At 49.7% G+C, this 23827-nt stretch overlaps 2 protein-coding genes across 2 annotated transcripts in view; both read left to right on the forward strand.

The window, feature by feature from the left end:
- The first annotated feature begins 1054 nt into the window (after window positions 1-1054).
- On the forward strand, window positions 1055-9905 carry LOC135804629 (uncharacterized). Its single transcript, XM_065318543.1, has 9 exons — window positions 1055-1338; window positions 3149-3209; window positions 3677-3724; window positions 4038-4181; window positions 4622-4716; window positions 5478-5579; window positions 6081-6138; window positions 6482-6922; window positions 8698-9905. The coding sequence occupies exons 1-9, from the start codon at window positions 1150-1152 to the stop codon at window positions 9318-9320; spliced, it is 1761 nt and encodes a 586-aa protein (XP_065174615.1). The 5' UTR covers window positions 1055-1149; the 3' UTR covers window positions 9321-9905.
- Window positions 9906-15764: 5859 nt separating this feature from the next.
- LOC135804630 (mitogen-activated protein kinase kinase kinase 1-like) overlaps window positions 15765-23827 on the forward strand; it is a 21837-nt gene continuing 13774 nt past the window's right edge. Inside the window, exons 1-3 of the mRNA XM_065318544.1 lie at window positions 15765-16263; window positions 17877-18135; window positions 18957-19047. Coding sequence (XP_065174616.1) covers window positions 15965-16263; window positions 17877-18135; window positions 18957-19047 — 649 coding nt within the window. The 5' untranslated portion in view covers window positions 15765-15964. The remainder of the gene's footprint in view (window positions 16264-17876; window positions 18136-18956; window positions 19048-23827) is intronic.

Consider the following 23827-nt stretch of genomic DNA (forward strand, 5'->3'; position numbering starts at 1 on the left):
TTTGTATAGGCCCATACCATGCAAACCTATCACCAGCGTTGATTGTTCACTCGAAATATGTTTGTGAAAGGAAACTGGTATGTTGAAGTTTGCTCTGAGGCCAGAGTCAATCGAACTGAGCCACTCCTTTGTGTTGACCCATTGCCTCCAAGTTGCCCAATTTTTCGCTTCAAATCAGAGGTGGCTCCAAATCGGAAAGGTTTTAGAGTGCACGTCAAATATTCACTCTCGCTATCGCTCCACGACGGCCAGTACAGAGTAACCATGGTAACAATAAGCCTTGTGTGTGCTTCTCTTTTGCCTTAGTTTTGGTTGGTATGCGGTGCTTTATTGGCGAGAGGCGAGCCGCTGTTTACCTGCGACAAGAAGTTGATTTTTCGAAAGTCGTAAAACTCAAGTCGCAGTGCGAAGCAACACGTCAAAAACTCACCTGCTTGGTTTGGCGCTTCTGGTCATCGCAGAACCATGAAATTTTGGCTCGGAGTATAAGTTATAACACATCGTAGTCTCACTGTGACATTATGTTTTCTAATCAAAATACCAAGACTCCAACGGCAAGAGAGAAAGTGTTGAGTCCGTTCCGGTTTGCAACCTACTGGTATGTCCTATTTTGAAACCGTCGCCTTCTACACTCACTCAGAGTCAGAGTCAGACTCAGGCTCAGCGCAGTGCTCATCGCTGCTCAACCATACTACCGCAGCAGGCAGAGTGCGGCGCAGACTGTTCAGTGCATGCTGTCGATCCAGCTAGTATTGCCAGTATACTACTACTAGTACTAGTAGTAGTATAGTGGCAGTGCAGTGGCAGTGGCCTAGACTACGAGTCGTACTGTTTAGTGCATGTGCCACTCATGAACCCGCGATGAAGTACCGCGTAGATCTACCTACCATACCTATGTACGCGTATACATGTACTTGGCATTGGCCGGATTTTTTTGGCGACGACTCGACTGTGTACCATGTACTACTGCTAGCGCGCTCCAGCTCCTGCTAATTTTTACACTCAATCCTAAAAAATATCCCAGTGTAGACTTTGCTGTTTGCGCACTGGCACTGTCGATAGTTCCGGCCAGATGCATCTTTGACTTTTGAGAAGGGATTGGGTGTCCGGAATACTACTGGTAACTATTCGCCTGGATAGGATCTAGGAATGTTACACGGCAGTAACGCCATGGATGATTCACCTCGACCGCGACGGGCCGCCAGCAAGTGGTCACACCGGCACCGCCCGCTCGGACTCCTCAGCAGTTTACCGGCTGCAACGGTGGCCTTCCTACTACCGCTGCTGCTGATGTCAGTGATGATGAATTATTGTTTGGGCGCAGACGCCGCAGAACCTGTAGGTAGAGTATTTCCATCGCCTGGTTCTGGGTGTTGTCTGTATTCTGTAGTGTAGTGTAGTGTAGTGAAGCTTGAAGGTCTGACTACTAATACTAGTAATACCGTGACTGTAGTTACTTGCAGTAGCAGTACACCTACCTTACTGTGCGACAGTCATGTAGTTACCGGGTCAACATCCGGACGTCGTGACGATCTGTCACTCAGGAGCTAGGCTACCCTTTCCAATACAATACTGAATAGCGTTTGTGTCGATTTATCAGTATTGTATTGTATCACTGCTGTCTGAAGAGTGCCCCCCCCCCCCTCTCCTCACCATTGTTGGGCAACAAGAGTAAAAATTAATGGAAAGCGAGCTAAAAAGTACAAGTTAGTTTCATGATCCGGGTCTGCAGGGCTGCAGGTAGGAGGTAGTAGCCTGGTACCAGCAGTGCCTGGGAAATACCAAGTCGCGTGTCACGTTGCACTGAAAACCGGCGCGTACATGCCGGCGGCAGATAACTACTCCACGAAGGGTGGCACATTGGCTTTATCTTATTAATTTTATTCACCTCAAGGCGTCTGTGTTTGTTTAAGACTCACTGTACATGGACCTGCGACTTGGCGTGTATTGCTGACAGTTTCGTATCACACCTCAGCATTATGATTTCGGTAGCTGACAGCTTCCAGGTCTGTATCCAACTAAGCGTACAAGGGCTGTCCATAATCATGGTAATTGTTGCCACCTAACACATTCGCACCAGCCCGCAGCCTCTCTCGGAATCAACCCATCGCCACTTCCACACCGACTGTCCGTAGCTTCTCTCAGAACCAACCTCTCACCAACACCACCACTAGCACGTCGCGTGGTGTTATGTCCTTAACCTTGACAAACCTAGTAATTATAACTTGCCTTGTCTGAAAACTGCGGGCAACAGTCCAACCAAGCGGCACAGAGGGCCCAAATAATTAATTACCAGGTTATAATGCAACTAGCAGCACCCCAGGCCAGCGTTGCCTGGCCGAATGTGGCATGCGGGTGAAGCAAGTACATGAACAGCACACTTGCTCAGCACGTGGTGGTGGCCAGACCGCTGAAGTCCTGGTGAGGAAGGTTCTTCATGGTTGGAAGGAGAAGGAGGGACGTCTGTTACGCCTTTGGGAGGCTGGTCAGGGTTGTCCATCACCTGGTGGCGGATGAAGCGGCTCAAATAATTCATAAACTTACGAACAAAAGTGCGATGCGCTCTTCACTGCAGATCAGATGCAGAGTGCAGTCAGTGCAGATCTTTTGTATCCTTTTGTTGCAGATGTTTCTATTTGCAGAGAACGGTTCACGTGGTCCGCAGCGCTTGTGCGGCTGCTAGTGCTACCTATGGCCTAGGCTAGGTGGCTACATGATTCGCACGCTTCGCGTGCTCAGTGCTTCTGCGCGCGGCTGCTACTGCTACTCGTACTGATCGTGTCTGCTACCACCTACACTGTTCGCACGCTTCGCGTGCTCAGCACGTGGTGGTGGCTACACGATTCGCACGCTTCGCGTGCTCAGTGCTTCTGTGGCTGCTTCCGCTAGCTACACGATTCGCACGATTCGCGTGCTCAGTGGTTCTGCGGCCGCTAGCTACACTGTGCTACACTGTTCGCACGCTTCGCGTGCTCAGGGCAGCGCTGCTCCGCAGCGCTTCAGCGTGACACAAAAACACACGTCACAGGTACCTCTTCTTTATAAGGAGCGTGACACACAGACACACGTCACAGGTGCCTCTTCTTTATAAGTAAAGATGTAATCGTGTTTGAGACACAATGCCTTTGGTGTATGTCTCTCACAACAGGCTCCGCGAAACTGCAGCAGGGACTCTCGGAGATGCGCGTCTGACAACGAAATGACAAAGCGTGAGTAACAGCAATAGCTATACCCAATGGCAATGTGTGAGTGTTAGTAATACATGTACTTCGAAGTAGCTATGCTCTAACTCTGTACTGTTCATGTTCCAATACCTAGTTACTACTTATGGATGGATGAACTGACAACACAGGTCTGAGTCATGGCCTTGGAAGTACGGAATACTAGTAGCCCTCGTGCACAGCTACCAGAACACTGCCCAATGTACTGGACGCAGACAGCCTTTTAAACATACATACATACATACATACACACGCACGCGCGCGCGCGCACACACACACACACACACACACACACACACACACACAGAGCAGCGAAACCACTAGGAGTGTGCTTCCTATGGCATGAACCTTAGCATAGCAAACCAATATCTTAAAGTGGTTTTGTTTGCACCAGTGGCTATCCTCTCTTATGTGTATTGTCGTGATTCTTGTCCCGGTGTGTTTTGGTGCTGCAGACAACACGGTTTGCCAGCCAACTCCACCGAATGTCTTCTTCACCCAGGGTAAGGCTCTCCTAGCTATCCTAGTGATGCAATGCTCTAAATAGACTAATGCTGTACACTTCCTAGGCAGGGAATTTGTTGGCCAATTGTATTCGTATGCACGTTTCCCTCTAAAGCCATGCATTCCTTGGTTTTAGTTGTTAGTCTGTGTGTGTGTGTGTGTGTGTGTGTGTGTGTGTGTGTGTGTGTGTGTGTGTGTGTGTGTGTGTGTGTGTGTGTGCATGTGCATATGTCTGTGTGCATCCATCCGTACGTATGTGCATATGCACTTTGCACTGCCTGCTCATGCATTCGTGTGCATTGCATTATGCAGACTGTGAGTATCCGGAGTACGACTTCAGAGTGCTAGATGAGTGTGACCGCCTCCCTGAGCATCCAATCAGCAGCAGCATCCGTCTGCAGTGTACCAACACCCGCGATGGTGTAGCGCTCAATGTCAGCTGGGCTATTACTGATGGTAATCTTTGCTTTGTCGGAGTAATGTACATTGCACTGGTTTGTGCCCAGTTTTGGGAAAAGTTGACCCACCCAATGTGTGAAAAACGTTTTTTCATCTGTAATGCTCACTTCCGGTCTAGTATCTCGTTTTGCCGGACAATCTGAAATCTTGGTGCTACGGCCCTGCATGATTAACCCTGAACCTCTCTCAATACAAAAAGGCATTGTTCAGGAACTGGGGGTGATGTTGTGAACACCATTAGCACCAGGTGTCAACAACTACGATCGAATAATCCACTGGTCAGCTGAGGAGTAGAGGGGAAGAGAAACCACACAATTGGTTCATTCACCAAGCAGTGTTGAAATGACTGTGTGTTTGTGTGGAACAGAGCTCACCATGCCAGTAGTTGAATGTTTGATTACCATTGCATTCTCCTCACGCTCTTTTATTCCTCTTAGACTCCTATTTATATGTGACCGGGTTCAAGGTCAGCCTTTTTGATTCTGGTGGCAAGCACTGTAGCTTTGTTCTGCCAGCAGCTACTATGGATCAGGTAAGAATTTCAACATGCATGCCACAGTGCTTTTAATGGAATGTGATGAAAATCTCCTACTCAAAGTTTATATTTAACGCTGCATTTTTTTAGGGGCCCCCAGGGTTGTTGATATTTGATTTTATTCCCGTAGCTATTCAAAAGACGTTACTTCAGTACTTCAGTAACGTCTGGCGCTAGCCAGGGTCCACACCGCTTTATTTCGGTAATTTTTAGTCTCTATCTGCATCGACCCAGTGGCGTCGGCATGCCTGGCGCTATCCCGTACATGTCCCGTACCGCACCATCAAAGACAGCTGGCCACCTTATTCAAATAGAGCTTTCTACTGCAAAATCATAGCGTGAAGCAACTTGGAAGAATGTTTATGTATGCAAAGTGTATCGGGGGAATGCATGCAGGGCAATAGTGCGGGTTCGAATCCCATGTTATAATTATCTTGAAAAAATAGAAGACATGAAAAAATTATAACCTCGTTATGCTTTTTGCCTAGGTCACCATGCATGTTATTTGAACTGATGGAAACGTTTTTGCAATACAATGATGTAGCCGATGATTGTATTGCAAAAACGTTTCCATCAGTTCGAATAATATGCATGATGACCTAGGCAAAAAAGCGTAGTGAGGGCCCTGAGCTTTCAAGCTCTCCCGTTAAACACTTAAAAGCGCATTCACATCCTCGCGTTTGCGCCTGCACTCAGCAGCAAGCGTGTAGTGATTTTGTCTTTGCTTGTTTTGTGGTATGTTTCTGGCGTTTTATCAGCGCTACCGGACCTGGTTTTTACTGTACGACTATTCGGAAATGAAGCCCTGCATCAAAGAACGGTGGTTTCCCGGAGTGCTGGCAAGTCTACGAAGCATCGCGGTATGCACAACAAGGGACTGCACAACTGACCATGAACGCATGCCGTATTAGAAGTGGATGCTAATAGAGTTTTTTTTCTCTCCTTGTAAATGTATTCAATGATGAACTGGTCCTTTTGAAACATATTATGCGTACTGTTTCAAATCCCGTGTATTGTGTGAGAGTCACACAGTGTAAGCCCATCACTGTATCCATGTGGTTGTGGATGGGCCATCATGGCAGCGGAGCTGTGTCCACACGGACAATCACATGTTAGACTGTTGCCGGTGTACGGTCAACGTGATCTCCAGTGCTATATTGGCCTAAGGCACTGAATGACACACGGTGTACTCGTGTGCTGGAAGCCAAACTTTGTTAGACAAAAAAATGTCCTGGTTTTCATCATCTTTTCTAAATGGTATTATGTGATGGCTGTGGGCAGCTTTGCAATGTGGTACTGGCATTAATGGCAGTGCTGCCGGTTACCCTTGCCTTTCATCATGTGTTCTTGCCCTTATCCAGTTGAGGAGTCTCCCCATTGGCGTTGAGAAGGTTGATCACGAAGCTGGAGTATATGAGTGTAAGTTGTGTTCACCAGCATGGTGTTAACGATGTCTCCCTAGATGCTATTATTCCCCGATTATCAATACTTGTTGCGAAGAGAACTTCAAACTGCCTGCCACGCTTCGTATCAGGCTGGAGAGAGGATTCTTGTGCTCAGTAGTCAGTGTTTAGTGGATATACAATAGTCACTTTCCATGTGTGTCAAGTTGTGCTTGTGTTTGTGGGTCTGTGTGTGTGCGTGTGTGGGTATGGGTGTGTGGGTGGGTGGGTGTGCCTGTGTGTGTATGTGCATAGTGTGTGCATGCATGGTGTGTGCATGCATGTGTTGTGTGCATGTTCATGTTGGATTGTCACTGTAGTGTCTCCCAGTGATCAGAGCATGGTGGAAAACTGCGCCTTGAGTGCTTCGAAGTTTGCCTTGGACCGTTGTCAAGTTGTTGATCTCGACTACAACATGAGCGATTCCTGGACTCCCCGTACAGAGTTGACAACTCAACGCATCTCTTCAGTTGATACTCCTATGACTACCACTGGTCCAGTGAAGGAAGAAGGAGTCAACGGCAGCGATAGCAGTTACTCCAGTACCAGCGCCACCAACAGCAGCAGCAGCAGTACGGGCACACCAATAGCTGATACCATCCCAACTACACGTGAGCTGATCAGGGAGAGTGATGTGCGGGAAGACATTGTCCTGATCCTTGCAGTTGCTCTGGCGTGTCTGCTCACGTGCGTGGTTGTCCTGGCCATTAGTCGTGTTATGCGCAAGAACATCAAGTACCTGAAGAGCCCCGTGCTGAAAGGTAAAGATCTGCTGCTAACTTACTGTGCACCCAGTAATTACATCTTTAGAGGCTGTGTGGCACACGAAGTAACTTACATTACATCATGCTTCCCTTGACATGACATCATTATTATTATTTATTCATATTTCTGTAGGGCAGTCCCCACAGACCTAGGCTATGGTCTCCTTACGGGGTAGTACCCTAGCCAGTCAGCTAGGATTACGGGGTACACTAGCCAGTCTAGGATTACGGGGTACCCTAGCCAGTCTAGGATTGCGATATGAAATTGACTTGGTGAAGCAGCAAAGTGGACCAATGTCGGAACTGAGTTCCAGCGGTCGGAGGCTAAAAAGGAAAGAGAGGAATAACCAAATCGAGAGGAGGCTCCTGGCAGTACAAGTCCAAGGATCTTGAGACCTTGTGCAGGTGCGGCTATGTGCCTCAGAATTGGTACGAAGGCAGAAAAGGCAGCATAGAAGTACACTGGCAGAAGCATCATGATTCCCTTGACGTGACATCATACTTCCCTTGACATGACATCATGCTTCCCTTGCCATTACATCATGCTTCCCTTGACATGACATCATGCTTCCATTGACATGACATGCTTCCCTTTCTAGCTGGCTGGTAAGTGGTAACTGAGAAGTGTATTAGTCACGAAACTACTCACGAAAGTAAACTCCTGTTTGCAACTCCCTCAACCAAATGAATATTTTTAAAAGTATTCCTGGCAAGGTACGTTCGGGCCTGGTTTAAAATCTGGCTTTAGAAAATTTATTTTTCATTGCTATCAGGTTCGGCCTCATTTTCTCTGTGCTGCGCTGATGAGTCCACAAGGACGAAACAGTTCTGTCCGCAGATTGAATATTCTAACCTTTTGAGCACGCGTGACGTTCTGACACGTCATGACCACTGCCACTGTGACACGCGTGACGTTCTAGAACGTCACGAGTCAGTGCGGAACTACATCGATCCCGCGTTTCTTCCGTGGCGTGGCGTCGAGCTGTACCGCTGCACAGAGGACTCCTAGGATGTACGTGTACCGTAAAAAAATGCGAGTCGCTCCGTAAAGCGGGATTCACAGAAGCTTTTTTGCGATGCGACACGCAATGCAACGCGATCTGCGATGGACGCGTGCGATGCGAACTCGCGAAATACCATTCACAGAAGAAGTCAGCGATGCGACAAAGTCTTGCTGATTTGGGTACATCACCATGGTATTCGCGCGGTTTGGTACACCTTGTTCAAATATATAACTCTTGAACCTTTGTACAACTTTGCTGTAGAAAAGGCCAACATAGTACGCCAAATCGCTTGTCGCATCGCAAAAGTTGAGCCAAGCTCAACTTTCGCGATGGCCCTGTTGCGGCAGTTGCGTGGGGTCCGCGATGGTCGCGATTTGGGGATTTCCCGGTTTCGCGGCTGTCGCATCGCGTGTCGCATCGCAAAAAAGCTTCTCTGAATCCCGCTTAAGTTTGTGGAGTTACATGCGCGTGCATACATTTCAAAATACCGATTTCGCGTAAAACTACCTTTCTGAAAACGGTCATAATTTTTGTAATCTTTGTTGTATTTCCAAAAACAAAAACAATTCTGTGCTCAGGATACATGAAAGAATCGTTTGATATTTTGATATCAAGTTTGCTCGCATAGAGTGAAGTGGCAGAGGTTTTCAATGGGTGTGGGCTCAAAAGGTTAAGTAAATGGTCAAAATGCTAAATTTTATTTTTGAATCTGTGCAAGAACCGTAATAATCAAGTGCCCTGTGCACACTTTGCCTTGGATATCTGCAGAGCTATCAACAAGCGCCGATGAAGAGCACCTCAGTCCTGACTTTGGGTATCCGCCACCCAGCTGCGGCCATGGCGGCCCACTGCCACCACCTATCACACCTCCTCCCATTGCCAGCCATCGTTCACATGTTTACATCTCTTACTCAAGATCCAGCCCGCAACATCGACTGAGAGTGACACAGCTCTCCGATTGGCTACACGAGAATGGCATAGCCGTCGTGGCAGACTTCTACTACACAAACGAGGTGGCTTGCAGTCCGCAGTTCTTTGTCGAGAGAGGCATCACATCCAGTCGCTACGTGCTGGCCGTTTGCAGTGAGTCATATGCCGATGTTTGGGCCACAGACTGTGCTGAGCACTCGACAGGCTGGTCCGTGCTACAACCACCGACAAGACTGACCTCGTGGGAAATCAATCTCCTCCGCGTGTGCATGGGCAAACCGGCAAATGAGAGCTCAAAAGTGATTCCGATAGTAATGGTGACAGAAGATGATGACATGGAGCTGCCTGATGTACCCAGTATGGTGCCAATGCCACTGCTGGGGAGGCGCGTCTACGGAATAGGAAACTTGGCCACGAGCAAAGACCAGTTGGATTTGCTCCAACGCTTACATGCATGCTGAGACAACAGTCTCTCGTTTGAAGGTACCGCCGTTGACAAGAGTAAATTGATGCATACTCCCTTTCTTGAGTTCTACCCCCCCCCCCCCCCCATTATAACGTTATCTTTCATTTCTTTTTAACCCAAGTCCTTGTTGAAGTTGAGACAATTAAATTGGATCTAAACGTAGACTGCTAATCCTGGTAAACTCCCACTGGAAAATGTACATAGCTTGTACATAGCTTTCGAATTCAAAGTTTGCAAATAATACATGTAATTTATACGGAACAATGCTTTGCTAGATCGTGTGACGGATCAAGGCACGAGCGGCTTTCCATAATTTTGCGGCTTTCCACCTCAGTACTAAGGTCAATCCAAACTTTGGATGCAAGTCTACCTTCCCCGATGTTCATGCGTGATTATGTATCGGTTGATCTTTTTCAATTTTTAAATAAAATGGCACGTTGGGCTTGATCGGAAAGATTTAGAGGTGCCCGCCAGCGCCTGCATTAATCTACTGTAGGCATATTCTTTGTACAGAACACGATTACGTTTCCCACGCCTGTACAGTGCACAGGACAATGCGGGCAGTAACTCCTGCCGGATACATACCGTATTATTCCGGTTGTAAGTCGACCTTTCACGACTTAAAATAGAAGGAGAAAGGGTGGGGGTCGACTTACAACCGGAGTTCGACTTATAACCGGGAACTATCAGTATCTTACAAAAAATGACGTGGACTGCATGCACGAGAGCACCATGTGTACACATTTTTGCCAGTTTATTGGCTTTTTTCAAGGATTCGGAAGTTTTACTCTCCAATAAGGAATGTTTACATGACTTGTTGATGTGTTAGTAGCAGGGAGTGGTTAGTAGTGCTTCGTTGGATGAAAACTTTAAAACGCAGAATTGAGACCTCCGGATATGGGGGTCGACCTATAACCGGGGTCGACTTACAACCGGTAAAATACGGTACCTATTTTCTCATGCTGTGCAGCTCCCTTGGTCTGACTGTTCGATATCCAGTTCAGACGCCAGGCCACCCATATCATGTCCCCAGGCCCTTGACTTGGCCCAGGGACTGAGGGAGCCATATAAACCTTTATGCGACCCCCAGACCCTGACTTGGCCTAATCGGCGTTCAGGGAAACTTCTATAATGGCATTGCACTGCACTACTCGCTGAGACCTCCATGACTGATCTGATTCTCCAGCCGGATGAACCCACCATAATGATATCCCACCCAGCCAACATATGCGTGTACTGCTTACCAACGGCTGCATGGCCAGCGCCCTGGGGCCGCTAGACGAGCGACCGGATTTCCATGTCCACGACAGACAGACTCAGTAGATCTACTCAGTAGATCATGGTACATGTAGATCTACCTGGCCTGGGCTGGGTACCATGTCATGTGTCAGTGAGTCGGGCTGACTGGGCATAGGATCTAGGTCCTTTTTCTAGGAGCCGGCGCGGCGGGAACGTACCTGGGGCCGTAGGCTGGAATGACCATGATGACGGTCATTGACGGATGCGGTTGAGAGGACTCATCAAACGCGAAGGACTAAAGGGACCGTCACTTAATTTTTGCCGACTACCCGGTACCGCCAAAAAAATCTTTTCGTTTCACGTGCCAGACACGTCCGCGAGCGCGTACGACTCGCGCTCGCCCGCGCTACCTTTCACGTCAAGCAATCTGTTCACGCCACATGGCTGGATTGGATAGCGCGTACATGCAGACATGATTGAAGACTTGCAAAATCAATTTTTTTACAAGTCCAGGCGCTAGGCGCTAGGCCTAGGCAGTACTACTAATGCCCAGGCAGCTGACTTTATTTTCGGAGAAACACTACTCATTGTAGTAAAAAGTAACAATGAATAGCGACATCATCTAGGAAGGATCGATACCCTAACGCAAAGGAAAGGCCTTGCGCGGCTGCTCTACGAAGTGTTGAAGAAAGACTCATCAAAGTTAGTTGGTGGACGAACAACTCGCTGGCGCCGGAAAACTTGGCCCCCAACGATGGTGTTTGGTGAATCATCAAGCATAATGTCTTGTACAGTGTTTACCGAGGAAGGAGAACGCTCTAGCCGCTGCTGTTGTCCGTTTCATCCACGTTGGGCGTTAGCTGCACCGCGCCTATTGTGTTTTAGTATTCCATGGACACACATTAGCATTCAGAGCGATTGTGGAGCCACAATTTACTTCACACAGCGTTGTATTGTCCACGAGCGCAAACTTCATTATCAGCAGTAACTGTTACTCTTCATCCTACATGTAGATTTGGAGTATACACGGCCTTGTCATGACAGCGACAGCTCTACAGAGTGTTCAAGTGAGAAACATTAATTTCAATTGTTGGTGGACGAATAAATGGCTGGTTCCGAAAAACGCGGCCTGCACCGATGGTGTTTGGTGGATCATCAAACAGGGTGACCAACAGTGTTCACCGAGGAAGGAGAATGCACTCGCCACCACTCCGATTCATCCAAGTGGGCGTTAGCTGCGCCGCGCCTATTGTGTTTTAGTATTTCATGGACGCACACTAGCGTTCTCAGCGATTGTGGAGCCACAACATATCTTCATGCGGCGTTGCACTGTCCAAGAGCAGAAACGTCAGCAGTGACCCATCATCATACATGTAGATTTGGAGTATACACACCATGCGCCAATGGGCCTTGGCACAACAGCGGCAGCTCTACGGAGTGTTCAAGTGAGAAACATTTGTTTCGACTTTTGGTGGACGAACAAATCGTCGGTGCCGAAAAACGTGGCCTGCGCCGATGGTGCTTGAAACATCAAGCATGGTGTGTGGTGACTGCGCGAAATACACAACAGTAGCACAGCGGAAAGAATAACTGATTGAACAGAAGCGTTGCTTTGTGTGTTTGCGCACAGGGCACCGGTCAACTCAGTGCAAGGCCACCCGCAAGTGTAATGTCTGTTCTCGCATGGGTCACCAATCAGAGTCACCATCATGTCACGATCTGCCCTGAATCGGTCCCTTTAGTTCTTCGCCGAACGCGAAGGACTAAAGGGACCGTCACTTAATTTTTGCCGACTACCCGCCAAAAAAATCTTTTTGTTTCACGTGTCAGGCACGTCCGCGAGCGCGTACGACTCGCGCTCGCCCGCGTTACCTTTCACGTCAAGCCTATGTATTTTACTGCATAGGGTGCAAGGTGACCGTTGTCGGTTTACATGTACTCCAGTTATTACACCGTGCATGCACTGAGTCTGTGCTGCACTGTGCATCCATAGGTGTTCGTTTGCGGTAGCGCAAGGTGACACGTAAGGTTGATGTATTGTTTTGTCCACTGCTATTCGAAGCTCTCGGAGTCAGAAGCGTTACCTCTGTTTCCCCTGTTCCTCCCTGCGCGGAGTCTGTAGTTCTGGCTTGCATTTGCTGTTACATGCATGTTGGCAGTTGCATGTGTTTTGGTTTTCAGTTGTCTTTATTTGTTTTGTGTGGACGACAGTTCAATATTCTAGCAGTTGTTGCACTTCCTACATTCCGTAGTCATCTGCGGTTGGTGTTCGAGAGAGCAAACTGTGTTCTTCTCCAGAGTGGAGTAAACCATTCGCTTGTGTCTGAGGAAAACCCTGTGTGTTGACGAAGAGGTTGACTTAACTGTAGAGTGAAAGTACCACATGGTCACATGGTCCACAAAATCTTAGAACTAACTTTACTTAGGGTCTTCTGGCGTATGGTATAATTATATGAGCAGCATGAGAGTGAAGTAAAAGACTATTAGCTCAAACATTCAGTCTTTCAAGAGTAGGTGTTTCATCACGGAATAGGTTCTGCAGTTCACTTACACACTGCAACAATGGACCAGCAGTGTCCAGCATACAATAGTCATGTGAATATGTACCGTATGCATACTCACAGCTGCAAGGCCAGCGCCCCGTGGCTGCTTGACTTCTCAATCGATATAAATATTCACAACAGTAAGACTCTGTGATCAATCAGAGCTGTGCTTCGAAGTAGTCACAAATGCCCCATGATCAGTCACAAAACTAAACTTGGCAACCAGTCACAGCTTCCACGGTGCCCCAAGACCAGTCACCAGAGATGACCGTAGTAAATCTGCAGGGAGTTTCATAATCTGTTCATTGCAGAGTCCACTATACTATGATTCAAGAGGGGGGGGGGGGGGTAGCGTTCCTGCGGATGCGGAAAACTTGGCTGGAACCCGAGTGTCACGTGAACCCTGATTTTTAAGACTTTTATTATTTGTTTTACGATGAACCTATTATACGCGATACAGGCTCAGAACACACTTTTCGTCTATTTGGCATATCAGGGATATAGGGCCGAGCAGCCCATATCCCCAATTATGACACGCGAGTTATAGTGAAATACGATTGGCGTATTGTGCTGGACTGACTGCGGTTATGTAAAGCTAAAATCAAGCAGTCAGTTTGCCCTTAGCATGGCCTTGTCATGAGCCGCGGGTGCCACATCCGTGGAAAGGCAACATGCCGGCTAATCTCCCTGAGAAGTTGAGTGGTTATCAGCAGGCGATGACGCTGTGTCGATGATGACCTGTTGATGCCCGACAGGAACCTTGCGAGGAGAGTCATTGGGCCCGACGGGTAGGTAAAGCCAACTTCCACCTGAAGTTTGCGGATGGCCGACATGTAGACATGGACAGATCGGGGCTGAAAAGTTCTGAACAACTCGGCAGCAAAATAACACATAAAGTAAAAAGTCATCACCTGGCAATGGATTCCAGTCATGCCCTTGACAGAACTGGAAGTAACGGGTATCGGCGGAAAAATATTTCCGGCTGGTGCCAGTGCTGCTAGCTGCAGCACGGAGTCCGGCAACTGAGAGTTGGCAAGACTGGCTGATCTGGCTCAGCTGCTGCTTCCGGAGCCCTCGATGGTTCAAACACCATCGGCGCAGGCCACGTTTTTCGGCACCACCGATTTGTTCGTCCACCAAAAGTCGAAACAAATGTTTCTCACTTGAACACTCCGTAGAGCTGCCGCTGTTGTGCCAAGGCCCATTGGCGCATGGTGTGTATACTCCAAATCTACATGTATGATGATGGGTCACTGCTGACGTTTCTGCTCTTGGACAGTGCAACGCCGCATGAAGATATGTTGTGGCTCCACAATCGCTGAGAACGCTAGTGTGCGTCCATGAAATACTAAAACACAATAGGCGCGGCGCAGCTAACGCCCACTTGGATGAATCGGAGTGGTGGCGAGTGCATTCTCCTTCCTCGGTGAACACTGCTGGTCACCCTGTTTGATGATCCACCAAACACCATCGGTGCAGGCCGCGTTTTTCGGAACCAGCCATTTATTCGTCCACCAACAATTGAAATTAATGTTTCTCACTTGAACACTCTGTAGAGCTGTCACTGTCATGACAAGGCCGTGTATACTCCAAATCTACTAGTACATGTAGGATGAAGAGTAACAGTTACTGCTGATAATGAAGTTTGCGCTCGTGGACAATACAACGCTGTGTGAAGTAAATTGTGGCTCCACAATCGCTCTGAATGCTAATGTGTGTCCATGGAATACTAAAACACAATAGGCGCGGTGCAGCTAACGCCCAACGTGGATGAAATGGACAACAGCAGCGGCTAGAGCGTTCTCCTTCCTCGGTGAACACTGCTACAACTTAAGTACAAGACATTATGCTTGATGATTCACCAAACACCATCGTTGGGGGCCAAGTTTTCCGGCGCCAGCGAGTTGTTCGTCCACCAACTAACTTTGATGAGTCTTTCTTCAACACTTCGTAGAGCAGCCGCGCAAGGCCTTTCCTTTGCGTTAAGGTAGCGATCCTTCCTAGATGATGTCGCTATTCATTGTTACTTTTTACTACAATGAGTAGTGTTTCTCCGAAAATAAAGTCAGCTGCCTGGGCATTTTAGCCTTTGGGCATTAGTACTGCCTAGGCCTAGCGCCTAGCGCCTGGACTTGTAAAAAAATTGATTTTGCAAGTCTTCAATCATGTCTGCATGTACGCGCTATCCAATCCAGCCATGTGGCGTGAACAGATTGCTTGACGTGAAAGGTAGCGCTAGCCTATACTGGCTATAGGGCGGGCGAGCGCGAGTCGTACGCGCTAGCGGACGTGTCTGGCACGTGAAACGAAAAGATTTTTTTGGCGGGTAGTCGGCAAAAATTAAGTGACGGTCCCTTTAGTCCTTCGCCTCATCAAACAGTGACGACAGGTGCGCCTAGCAACGCCGCAGTCACGGTCGGGCAGCCTCCCGCCACTTTTACACAAAAATGACTATTTTTTTCTCTCTTCGTGCCATAATTCGATATCCTGAAAAAGGCTGAATGATTATGCCATGTACCAGTGTACGCGGTGCAGGAGATCTACACTGTACTCTGTAGATCTAGACTACAGACTACACTACAGTCAGTAGTAACATGACCAGTTAGTTGTGGTGTCTTCTTCACTTCAACTCAGTTCAAGTAGTTCAATGATCATGGTGCCAGTTTGTGTTTAGGTGATTGTGACTTTGTGTGCTTTATTCCACTACTAAAATAACTAGCAGTAGAAGCAATACCATAACAGAGAAACGAGATTAGCGAGCTGCGGAGCACCCGCTCCATAGGCTAACTCTAGTACTTGGGATCTTCCAGTCCGAATTTGAATTATTTGATTGACAGTGTGAGTGTAGCGCGCCTTCATGATGTCCTCGCCACAGCAAGATCCCCAGCAACATCAAGAGCTGGCCAGTAAAAATGGGCAAGACAGAACCAGTACCAGCGGAGGTGAGCAATCTTCCAGAGCCACGAGCCTCAGTTCAACGTCACCAGCTCCCCCGCTAGCGCAACAGCCGGAGGTACAACTCCAACCAATGCCGGCTCCAGCTGTAAGCCGTGAACGGCCTTGGCAGTCGTCCAACAGAATGGTTCGCCGTGGCAGCTTTGACCATCTGAGCTCGCTGCATCGTAACAGCCTACTAGATGCTGGTAGCGAAAAAAGGTAATTATTTCCGCTAGATTGTTGTGTAATTGCTGGATTTCCGGCCGGGACAGAGTGAAGGTAGCTTGAGGCTGCCATGATAATTATTAGCGTATCGTGGTATACCGGACCGGGCCATGCACCCTGCTTATTTGAAAATCCTAGTGTTGCTGGTACAGTGTATGTTAGACCGTTTTCACACTGCACTGTGCACACCAGGAGTCGGTGGGGTACGACTCAGTACTTGTTGCTTGTTGCTCACTGCCAAAACTAGTCACGTGGGTCACATACATGAATATGACGGTCCCATAAACATACACACATTTGTATTCTTGTATAAATAGGAGCGACGTAATCATGGTAGCCAGAAATAGCAATACTGTGCCGACTAACAACGACACGTAGAGCATGCTGAGAGTGCACTGTGTGGCACATGCAAGTGTCTTGCGCTACTGCAGTTCAGTAGGTGTGGACTGGATGCTGACTGAGGGCGTGCCATGATTGCAGATCACGGTTACCAAGAGCAGTCGGAGTGGCTCGCGCGAAGGACCGGGATGTTGTAGGCCGCAGATGGCGGTTGAGAAACATGAGCAGGATTTCCGGAGGTCCAGAACTGACGAAAGCTGGTTTGCAATGATCGAGCGGTGCTGTCCCGGGGCGACTACCACGTGCCAACTTGAAGAACTTGTTGTGATGGTCCGGAATGGGGAGTGTATCCCTTTGCCAAACATACACATGCCTATGGGTATACATGGCTACCCTATTACAGGTGCAAACTACGAAACATTGGATTTTGGAGTACAGTCAAACCTCTTTAGGACAAACACTGATAAGGCGAACTTTTCCATTAGTATAATGGAATGAACTAAGGCCAATCCTGGTTGGCCAGGCATCAAATCAAGTCAAAATGATTTGTTCACGACGAACTCCTGTACGGCGAACTTTGATGAAGACGAACCACTTTCAAGCGTGATTTGAACAAAATCAGGGCGTAGTACAAACTTTCGGTCCATCTGTGTGCACTGGCTGTAGTTTTTTTCCTGGCTGTAGTTTTTTTCCTGGCTGTAGTTTTTTTTCCTTCGATACTGAGTAGTTGAGGCCTCTTGTGCGGGCAAAACGGCAGCATGTTACTGTACAAGGCGGAGGCCATGCTGTCATGAATTCATTGCACGTTCTTACCTGTTGCTGGCTTATGCTATGAAATGCATTGTTGCTAGGTGAATGCTTCATATCAGGGAGTCGCGGTAGTACTACATGTACTCCCTGCTTCACATGTGCCACAGCATGCACCTTCATATGAATACAATCCGGATGATATGCATATCAATATTTTTGTCAGATCTGGATAAGAAGAACTTCAGATAAGACAAACAAACTTGTTCAGTCCCTTGAAATTCGTCCTAAAGAGGTTTGACTGTATCTTGCGGTCACTGGACCATTCCGAACGGGTCTGTGTGCTACGAGGAGTCCCGCATTTTATCACTGGAGTGGTGATTGCTGCCATGTTTTTTTTTCATTTTGGCCATTTGTTGCAATGTGTGTGTGTTTGTGTGTGTTTGTATGTGTGTGTGTGTGTGTGTGTTTGTGTAACATGCACACGTGTGTGTACAATCAATCTATTCTGTGGCACACAGGCGTGGAGGTCCTGTCGGCAGGGTGTCGACTGCCATGGCTGCTCCACAGCCGCCGTTGGAGGATGTTGAATCAGCAGGTCTCACAAGCAGCAGCAGCAGCAGTGTATCTACAGCTACAAGCAGCCGAGTACCGCAGCCAGCTCTCAACAAGACTACCGCAAAGAGAATACACCGAGCTTCACTAGGTGCCACCAACGCACCAACTCTTGTACCCAACGTGGGGTTTGGTACAAAGTTACGAAGAGCGCCTTCGCTGAAGGTACGGTTCCGCTGCCCAACTTGCATTTTTCAGAGTCAGATCATTTCACGGCATGAGAAGGCGTAATAAGGTTGATGCTGTGGTGAAAGAGTGCTGTTTCACCGCACCTAATCTCTGTCAGTGTTGTTGCGTTCAGTCTCGCTCTCTGTGGCTAGGACTATGATATTGTACATGCATTGGGTTTGAAATCGCTGCAACTCTCTCCCTATGCGGTCAAGTTAGAACCTGCAGAGTGCAGTGCCGGAGGCGGCTTCCGCGGAGCGGCTGAAGGGCCATCTTTAGGGGGGGGGGGTCTGGGGGTCCTCCCCCAATTTTTTTGGAATTTAGACGGCAAATCCTGCACTCTGGATGACTCCCTGTACAAAATCATATATCGAAATTTTTTCTTCCCGATTTTGGACGTTCCACGTGGCCCGACTTTTTGGGAAGTTGGTACCGCCATAGCCGTACCGGCCGTACCAGTGGCGCCGGCCCTGGAGTGTCACTGATAATGCCTGACAAAAATGCTCCACTCCGGCCTTGTCAGATCATTGTGTGCTTGCTATGTTTCAATGCCCGCCTGCGGTTCTCGTTCCATCCGAGCTTCTGTGCACGGCCGTGGCCCGTATCGATTTCCCTAAGTTCTCCGCTTCTTACAACTTACTTGCACTGTGAGAATGGTACCCCAGCACCCAACAGTGCTCCCGGCATACACGAGAGCATGGGTCCTAATGGGTAGTTTTAGAATGCCGTCGATGCATGCATGCATCAGCAGAGGTCTGTGCTGCACACTTCGTGATTAGTATACTCTTGGTGTGTCTGTTCTCCTTGATTGTCTTCAGAGCACAAGAGCGCCATCGCCGAACTTAGTGCGCAAGCGGGCGTCAGTTGCCATGTTTGTGGGTCAAGGTCCTCATTCCGCTACATCTTCTGGTATGCGTGCCCATCACTTGCATATGAAACATTGTTGATCTTTGCCATTGTCCATCTCTTACCTGAGTTTAGGTTCCTGTTCACATGGCGAGACGGTATTATTGTCCAGGATAACTATGAGCTTCCCCAACAACCAGAAGCCCACTAAATACAAGTTCCGGCTTATAGGTGCTATGTGCTATATGCTGTGCATAATGTCAGCAGTTAGAGGTCTACCGGTAGGGGGTAGGCGCTTACATGTGATAGCCTGGGATAGCGGTGTGTACAGTGTGACGTGTGATATGTGTAAAGTGTCAAATGAGAGGTATGTAAAGCACACCCCTCACACTTCCCCACTCAAACTCAACAATATGGATACCAACTCCAAATGCAGGCGGACAGCCATGCTGACTCAAAAAAAGCGTTATCCTGACAGCCGGCGTCCCATCCAGCGGTCATGTGATCTGCCTGGCTTGCCACCGAGCCGTACAGGTCAGAGTCAGACTTCCCCAGTACTCGTTTACCGTCTGACGCGTCCGCTTCCGCACCACTACTGGCCGAGCTTGGCTCATACCGGACCCACCGGGGGTTTACTTTCAGAAACTTGGTTGCCCGTCCAACTCTTCCACTCCTGCAAATCGGGGTTGTCTCCTGCCGGGGGCAGCTCCACTTGAAGGAAGGACGTCAAGCTCCACCCCCCCCCCCCTCCGTCCCCGTTTCCTAGGTGCTGCTATCGTGCTCCCAGCTCAACCGCTGAGGGTGTGTGGCCTCCAGCTCATGGTAGTGGCGCTGTGGCCTGCAGCAAGGCATTGGGGCCGCACGGCTTCGCAAGATAGGTATTGTTCATCCTGTGCACAACTGCATAAAAGTCGGACTTGTGTGCGTGAAGCGCGTTCGTGCGCTGTCCAGGTTGGAGCTTGATTCTCACACGGTCACCAATAGCAACAGCCAACAGCCTCCTCGCCTGGCTTGACCTTGATAGTGTCCTGCACCATGACCCTACACACTCCTGTTGGCCGGTGTCCTCGGTCCAGAGGACGAGAGTTGCGATACACTGCTTCCAGTTTCAGGTGGTGTCCCTGCATGATCAGTGTGTTGTTCGACCAGGTTTTCTTGCCCAGCTGGCTCGAGAAGTCTGCACCTCCAATCATGGGTACCACCAGGTCAGTTACTACATGCAAGGGGTGGCTGGCGACGATGATCTTGCCCACTCGAACCGTCATCCGTTGCACACCCTCCATCTTGACCTTGTTGCCAGACACAGCTCTTGGGTTTGACTATGATTTTGACTGTGTATGCTGCTTCTGGTGTTCGCTGAGGTGTGCCCTGCTGATCAAGCTGACGTCTTCGCCGGTGTCCAGGAGCATGCTCACCTCCTGACCTGCCATCTGGGCACGCGCCAACTGACTCCGTCGCAATCCCTGCATGTACTGGGTCCTTGACTCAGTCTGCAGCTGTTGCCCTCTGCTACCGCCGCCCTTCGGCCTGGTCAGATGGGGCTTTACCGAAAATCTTTCCGGCTTGTACGCTGCTCGGCCTGTGCCCGTGGCCTCCAGGTTGGTGCCTCCTGCTTCCTCGATGGGCAGTCCCGCCAGCCGCCTCGGTGGTTCTGTGACCCGCAGTACCAGCATTTCCAATTGCCGGGTCCTGGCCATCTCCCTGTCTGTGGTGTCCAAGTGGCATCTGTGCGCAGTGCAGCGACTTGTTCCCTCAGCTCCGTGACTTGGGCCCTTAGCTCATTCATTATCACGTCTGTCTGCAGGATGTTTGCGCTCGGCCGTCTGGTCATACTGTCCTCGGCTGCCCGCCAACACAACTCGAGCCTTGTCGCTTTGGACAGCACTTCCTCACACGCCTTGGTCGTGCTTGACTCCTCCTTGATGAAGTCGAACACCTGCAGTTCTTCCTTCAGCCGTTGGTCCCGTACACTGCGCACGAACTTTGATAATACTCTCCCGCCGAGCCGCGCCCGAGAGGTTCGGGAATGCCGTGCCGACCAGCTGTTGGAGACACCTGAGGAAAGCTGGAGTTGTTTCTCTCCCTTCCTGGAACGGTTCTTCAAAAGGCCACCCAGGCCCTAGTGTGGCCATACCGTGTCTTCAGCAGCTTCATAACCTCCTCATCATCCTTGAGGGCATCTTTGTTCTTGTCCTGGCTTAGCGGCGGTAGCAGTTCCCCCAGAGCTGTTGCATAATCATGCGAGCCCGGAACTCCTTATCCTCCGCTCCAGTCTCTCCGGGGGTGTGGGTTGGAATCCCACCGCTGCCACCAATGAGACAGTATTATTGTCCAGGATAACTATGAGCTTCCCCAACAACCAGATGCCCACTAAATACAAATTCAGCAATACAGGTGCTGTGTTCTGTGCATCATGTCAGCAGTTAGAGGTATACCGGCAGGGGGTATATGCTTACGTGTGAGAGCCTGGAAGCCCTATGTGCACAGTGTGAAATGTGACGGTATTATTGTCCAGGATAACTATGAGCTTCCCCAACAACCAGAAGCCCACTAAATACAAGTTCCGGCTTATAGGTGCTATGTGCTATATGCTGTGCATAATGTCAGCAGTTAGAGGTCTACCGGTAGGGGGTAGGCGCTTACATGTGATAGCCTGGGATAGCGGTGTGTACAGTGTGACGTGTGATATGTGTAAAGTGTCAAATGAGAGGTATGTAAAGCACACCCCTCACACTTCCCCACTCAAACTCAACAATATGGATACCAACTCCAAATGCAGGCGGACAGCCATGCTGACTCAAAAAAAGCGTTATCCTGACAGCCGGCGTCCCATCCAGCGGTCATGTGATCTGCCTGGCTTGCCACCGAGCCGTACAGGTCAGAGTCAGACTTCCCCAGTACTCGTTTACCGTCTGACGCGTCCGCTTCCGCACCACTACTGGCCGAGCTTGGCTCATACCGGACCCACCGGGGGTTTACTTTCAGAAACTTGGTTGCCCGTCCAACTCTTCCACTCCTGCAAATCGGGGTTGTCTCCTGCCGGGGGCAGCTCCACTTGAAGGAAGGACGTCAAGCTCCACCCCCCCCCCCCTCCGTCCCCGTTTCCTAGGTGCTGCTATCGTGCTCCCAGCTCAACCGCTGAGGGTGTGTGGCCTCCAGCTCATGGTAGTGGCGCTGTGGCCTGCAGCAAGGCATTGGGGCCGCACGGCTTCGCAAGATAGGTATTGTTCATCCTGTGCACAACTGCATAAAAGTCGGACTTGTGTGCGTGAAGCGCGTTCGTGCGCTGTCCAGGTTGGAGCTTGATTCTCACACGGTCACCAATAGCAACAGCCAACAGCCTCCTCGCCTGGCTTGACCTTGATAGTGTCCTGCACCATGACCCTACACACTCCTGTTGGCCGGTGTCCTCGGTCCAGAGGACGAGAGTTGCGATACACTGCTTCCAGTTTCAGGTGGTGTCCCTGCATGATCAGTGTGTTGTTCGACCAGGTTTTCTTGCCCAGCTGGCTCGAGAAGTCTGCACCTCCAATCATGGGTACCACCAGGTCAGTTACTACATGCAAGGGGTGGCTGGCGACGATGATCTTGCCCACTCGAACCGTCATCCGTTGCACGCCCTCCATCTTGACCTTGTTGCCAGACACAGCTCTTGGGTTTGACTATGATTTTGACTGTGTATGCTGCTTCTGGTGTTCGCTGAGGTGTGCCCTGCTGATCAAGCTGACGTCTTCGCCGGTGTCCAGGAGCATGCTCACCTCCTGACCTGCCATCTGGGCACGCGCCAACTGACTCCGTCGCGATCCCTGCATGTACTGGGTCCTTGACTCAGTCTGCAGCCCTCTGCTACCGCCGCCCTTCGGCCTGGTCAGATGGGGCTTTACCGAAAATCTTTCCGGCTTGTACGCTGCTCGGCCTGTGCCCGTGGCCTCCAGGTTGGTGCCTCCTGCTTCCTCGATGGGCAGTCCCGCCAGCCGCCTCGGTGGTTCTGTGACCCGCAGTACCAGCATTTCCAATTGCCGGGTCCTGGCCATCTCCCTGTCTGTGGTGTCCAAGTGGCATCTGTGCGCAGTGCAGTGGCTTGTTCCCTCAGCTCCGTGACTTGGGCCCTTAGCTCATTCATTATCACGTCTGTCTGCAGGATGTTTGCGCTCGGCCGTCTGGTCATACTGTCCTCGGCTGCCCGCCAACACAACTCGAGCCTTGTCGCTTTGGACAGCACTTCCTCACACGCCTTGGTCGTGCTTGACTCCTCCTTGATGAAGTCGAACACCTGCAGTTCTTCCTTCAGCCGTTGGTCCCGTACACTGCGCACGAACTTTGATAATACTCTCCCGCCGAGCCGCGCCCAAGAGGTTCGGGAATGCCGTGCCGACCAGCTGTTGGAGACACCTGAGGAAAGCTGGAGTTGTTTCTCTCCCTTCCTGGAACGGTTCTTCAAAAGGCCACCCAGGCCCTAGTGTGGCCATACCGTGTCTTCAGCAGCTTCATAACCTCCTCATCATCCTTGAGGGCATCTTTGTTCTTGTCCTGGCTTAGCGGCGGTAGCAGTTCCCCCAGAGCTGTTGCATAATCATGCGAGCCCGGAACTCCTTATCCTCCGCTCCAGTCTCTCCGAGGGTGTGTGTTGGAATCCCACCGCTGCCACCAATGAGACAGGATTATTGTCCAGGATAACTATGAGCTTCCCCAACAACCAGATGCCCACTAAATACAAATTCAGCAATACAGGTGCTGTGTTCTGTGCGTCATGTCAGCAGTTAGAAGTATACCGGCAGGGGGTAGATGCTTACGTGTGAGAGCCTGGAAGCCCTCAGCTATGTGCACAGTGTGAAGTGTGATA

Source organism: Sycon ciliatum, chromosome 1, assembly GCF_964019385.1.
Source record: "Sycon ciliatum chromosome 1, ocSycCili1.1, whole genome shotgun sequence".
Taxonomy (NCBI): domain Eukaryota; kingdom Metazoa; phylum Porifera; class Calcarea; order Leucosolenida; family Sycettidae; genus Sycon; species Sycon ciliatum.